Source organism: Phodopus roborovskii, unplaced genomic scaffold (genome assembly GCF_943737965.1).
Source record: "Phodopus roborovskii unplaced genomic scaffold, PHOROB, whole genome shotgun sequence".
NCBI classification, from domain to species: domain Eukaryota; kingdom Metazoa; phylum Chordata; class Mammalia; order Rodentia; family Cricetidae; genus Phodopus; species Phodopus roborovskii.
Window position 1 is genome coordinate 5,045,992 of NW_026126575.1, and position 4,974 is coordinate 5,050,965.

Here is a 4,974-nt window from a genome sequence, read left to right on the forward strand (position 1 = left end):
ACTTACACCATTACTGCCTGGCTGCTCTCAACATTCTTATCTCCTAAACTCCTAAAGAACAGCTCACTGAGCTCTCGACACTCATGGCTTTTCTAACCCAAAGTCTTGAAGTCCTTATACAATCTTCCCCAAAACAACATAGTCAGGACTGTCAAAGCAATACCTCATAAACGTGTTCTAATTAGTGTTACTATTGCTGTGATGAGATACCTTGATCAAAAGCAACTTGTGGAGAAAAGTGTTTGTTTGGTTTACATACCTAATTCATAGTCCATTGTGGGAAGTCAAGGCAGAAAATCAAACAGAACAGGAACCAGTAGGCAGGGGCTGATATGAAGGCCATGGGGTGCTGCTTACTAGCTTGCTCCTCTTGGCTTGTTCAGCTTGCTTTCTTACAGAACCCAAAACCACTTGTGTCCAGGGGTGTCTCCAAACTCAATGGGATGGACCCTTCCCTACCAATCACTAGTTAAGAAAATGTTCTACAGGCTTGCCTGCCAATAGCCTCACCTTTGGAGGCATTTTCTTAATTAAGGCCTCCTCTTTTTAGCTTGTGTCAAATTGACAAAACTAGACAGCACACCCACTGAGTCATCCTATAGACCCAGGGGCTCAAAGCTTCTGTGTGGGAACCAGACTGAGCCTGAAAGGGTTGGACAGGAGAAGACACAGTGTTTATTCTCTCAGGGGAGGAAGGGAGTGGGAGAGGGGAGAGAGGCTCCTGCACACTACTGACCTCACATACTCCCTCAGAACACAAGGTCTCTGCCATGGACCCTTGTCAATGCCCTACCCTTTTGCCTTGGGTGCTTTTTCTCTATTTAGACTTGTGCTTAGCGATTTCCTCCTTCCTCCAGGAAGCCCTCTCTGTTTAGCCTGTGTCTCCTTCCTTTTCAGTTCCCAGAACCAGTGTTTCTCATGCCACGCTGTCCTCTTCTGTTCTCTCATCTTGTTTCCCCACTGGTGGAAAGTCAGATAAGGAAGCTAAAATAGAAGTGACTTGAAGCTTGTAACTTCCATGCGATGAGTATTTATCAAATACCTTCTTCAGGGCAGGCCCTGATCTAGGAGGCTTTGATGGGGAACAAAAGTTGGGAAGGGTTTTTGTGTAGTGGGAAAAGGCAGGCTGTTTGTTGCAACTTGTTAAGTCTGTTAACTCTTTAGTGACTCTCAGTGACTTATGTTAAGTTTGTTCGTTTCGTGCACACCTAAGACTGGCACAGTGATTTGTCTCACTCCCATCAGTTGAGACCAGGATCTCAAATCCTACCATGTCTTTTGGCAACTACACGGGAAGCCTGAGCTACCAGAGTAGGAAGAGTTAAGAGGAATGTCCTACACAAGTCATTCAGACAAGATGCGAAGTGTTATAATAGCCCATTGGCCAGAATTGACCACATGACTCTACCCACAAAGGAGGCTGGGAAATGTAGTTGCCAAATGTAGAGCATCTCCCCTCTAACATTAGCTTATACCAAGCAAGGTGTGTGCAGTCTCAGGCTAAAGGAAGTGCCACATATACCCACACAAATAAGTTGGTGCCAGTTAAAGGTTGCATAGGAGCCAATTACTTCACTTAGTAATAGCATCTAGAACATTTAAGTCCCTGTTCAGGGATAGTGCTCATGGATAAGGTGTCAGTCAGGTAACTTCAATTTGTCCCTTCCTAGCCTGCCTCCCAGCACTGACAACAGAAGTCCCCTAGTTTTAGGCACAGTAACCTGTCCCCCTCTCCTCCAACCAGGCAGACATCAATGTCTGTCCCAGCCCCTAATCTTCACCCACCACACCCAGCCAAACACTCCAGAGCCAGACCCTTTGCCAGATTAACCTAGCTGAGATTAGGGACAGTCCCCTGAGCAGAGTTTGTGGCCAGGTGCCATCCCCAAAACCCCCAATGAAAAACCACAATCTATACAGAAAAGCAGAACAACAGATAACATATGTTTTATTGTTGAAATTAACAAGAGCAGGGGTATATATAAGATGTGACCCCCCCACCCCAGCATGTCTGAATATCCCAAACTGCTCAGGAGCCCCAGCTTTGGGATTGTTGTGTGTGTGTGCTGAAATTATACCAGGTCAGTCTTGCCATATGGGGCAGAAGATGGAAATTAGATTTTAACACCAAAACTTTTCAATTCCACCCTTTCTGAGGAGGTCCCTTAGAAGGTTGGGGACAAAGACAATGAATGAAATATGTACCTCTTGCTTGCAGGGACACTTCCTATTTGGGGTCCTTAAAGTGGGTAAGAAAGGGGATTGGATGCCATCTATGTACAGAGGGCTTGGGTTTAACGTCTAAGGGAGGAAAAGGAGATGGGTAGAGCACACAGGGCTTCAGTCATCCTAGACTTAAAGCCTGACTGACTCTGGGCTTAATCCTCGAAGAGAGGCTCCCTGTCCCAGGCTTCCAGCTGTGGACTTTGCTTCTCCAGGGTCTCCTGGCCCCTGCTCAGGTCTCCTAGGAACTGGAGCAGGTCTGTTTGGCCACAAATCCCCTGGGGCCCACAAGGTTGACCCAACACCCTCTTGCCAGGATGCTGGCGTTTCTCAGACATTGGGACACCCTCTCCCTCTTCTTTTTCTTCCCAGCTTCTTTGAAATTTGGGATCTATGAACCTCCGGCCTGGATGCTGCCTCTTGGTGACATCAGACTCCATCCAGGGAAAAGATCTCCGGCCAGGGTGCTGCCGCTTGACTTGGTCTAAGTACCAGGACTCCAGAAAAATACCTGGTGACCTTGTCGGTGGCACCCAGTTGCTCTCCTCTGCTTCTACCCATGAATACTTATCAGGGTTGGCACGGCGGCCAGGGTGCTGTCGTTTGTGGGGGCTCCAGGCTCCTCCTCCCAAGTTCCCCCTCTCTTCAGCTTCAATTTCTTCTTCCTCCTCCCTTTTGCCTGGATGTTGGCGCTTTGTGATCCAGGAGTCTGGAGAAGAAAAAGCTAGTGTGGGAGAATCTGGTCCCTTCATCAGGACCACTTGCCTGCAGGCCATGACCCACTCCAGGCTTCCAATTCTCTTCTAACATTTCCAGCAGCTCTTCCCTCCCATTGCCTTTTCCTGAGGCCTTAAATGGACACCCCCACCCTTATGGTCAAGGGCACTGCCTCTGGCTTCCAGTCCCAGCTCTCTGCTTCCTTGCTGGGTGACTTGAGGCTCTCTGAACCTCACTTCAGTACCAAATAGCAGTGTGCCCTTACGGACAGGGTGATACATACAAGTGCATAGTAAACGGTAGTTAAAACTGCCAGATAGGGACCACATGAAATTGTGACTATTGAAAGTCCGTCTTCTAATTATTTCTAGCACTGAGAATTATTGTGGTACCAAGGGCTGGTCAACTCTCCACCCTGTTGAGAAAGTGGTTATGAGACAGTCTGAACTTAAGTCTGGAAGGAGCATGACAGGTGGCTCCCCCAAACCCCTCACACAGCTCCCCTCCCCCTATATTTACCTAAGGCTGCACCCAGATCCCCTCGGACCCGCTGGAGGTCTTTCCGCAAGAATCGACGCTCTGGCCGCATCTGGACGTTCCCCAGACCGGGAGTCACTGCACCCTCCTCCTGGGCTGCCTCCAGCAAGGCGCAGGATTCGGGGATACCAGTTAGGGTGACCATCAAAGCCAGAGACAGCAGCAGCCAAGGGCCCGGCATCGTGGCGTCTAGGGTCAAGAGCAATGGGAACAAAGGTAAATGCACCGTGCTGCTCTGGGATCACCCTCCCTTCCTTCCCAGAACAGGGTCACCTGGCACTTGTCTGGAGCCTCTAAGCCTTTGGCAACTCTCCTGGTCCACTAGGGTGCCAAGGTGCCTATCCAAGCCAGGAGTTGTGGGAATCTCTCCGTCCCCGCCAACCCTTATAGTCTTCCAAAGCTAGGGAAGTTAGCCCTGCGTTTGGGATTGACATTTTCATCCCCGTGTAACCATCAAGGTTGCAGCAGCCGCCAGAGAAGCTAAAGCCATCGCAGCCAAAATTGTCCCCAAGGTTCCATCTACATTCTAACCCCAACCCTCTACCACCAACAACCTCCTCCTTCCTTCCTTATTCCAGAGCTGAGATTCTGGCTTGCTGCACAAACTCCTCGTGCAACCCTATGCTCAGTGTATCTAGGCTAAACCAAGACTCTCATCGGACGCCCACATCCTAATTCTAACTCCGGGATGGGTCTGACCGTCCTGGCGTGGAATTGCTGGTGGACCTCTTTCCGTCCAGCGCTGCTGGTGCCCCGGCCAGTGCGCCCCGGGAAGGGGAACACATGTTTAGAGTTCCAGGTTCGGAGGCATTACCTGTGAAGTGGGGACTCCGCTGAGCAGTCGGAGATGTTGAGCTATAGAGTGCAAACTGGTAGAGTCTTCAGCGATGGCTCTCCCACGTTGACTGCGCGCTCTTCCGAGGGGCTGTGGCTTATATGCGCTCGCGATGCGGCGCCCGTGAGGTCAGCGAGGAGGGGGCGCAGACCGAAGTGAGGGGTGCTGACGGCAGAGCCGGGGGACCCGCCCGCTTTCCGGAAACCCGGAGGGGGCCGAGCAAGGAGGCGCGGCTGGCGCAGGTTGGTGGCTGCACCCAGCTCTGGTTGGTCTGTTGACTAAAAGAACATTGACTAGGGAACAAAGGGAGGGACAGAGTAGCCAAGAGTAGCCGAGGATGAAAAGGAGTCAAGAAAAGGGGACCAAAAGGCACATGCAATGGACACCAAGGAACAAGACAGACACGGGTGTGAGCGACAGGAAAATATTAGTGATTAGTGGCACCTGGTCTTGACTGTGTCACTGGCCATGTTCCCCAATCAGGGTTTTCATCTGTGTATTGGGAGAAGGCAAGGCAGAACACTGTTCCACAATAGTGGCTCTGTGGCTAAAGCCAGCTCATGGGACTGTTTGGCTCAACTTCAAACGTCCTGAAAATATCTGAATAAACATCAACGCTAGATGTTAAGAACGACCTTGGGGACCTGTGAGATGGCTCAAGG

At 50.4% G+C, this 4,974-nt stretch overlaps 1 protein-coding gene across 1 annotated transcript; it reads right to left on the reverse strand.

The window, feature by feature from the left end:
• Positions 1-2,222: 2,222 nt before the first annotated feature.
• Trh (thyrotropin releasing hormone) lies at positions 2,223-3,688 on the reverse strand. The gene is made up of 2 exons (XM_051203314.1): positions 3,460-3,688; positions 2,223-2,932 (listed from the first exon to the last, which is right to left on the reverse strand). The coding sequence occupies exons 1-2, from the start codon at positions 3,656-3,658 to the stop codon at positions 2,379-2,381; spliced, it is 753 nt and encodes a 250-aa protein (XP_051059271.1). The 5' UTR covers positions 3,659-3,688; the 3' UTR covers positions 2,223-2,378.
• Positions 3,689-4,974: the final 1,286 nt, after the last annotated feature.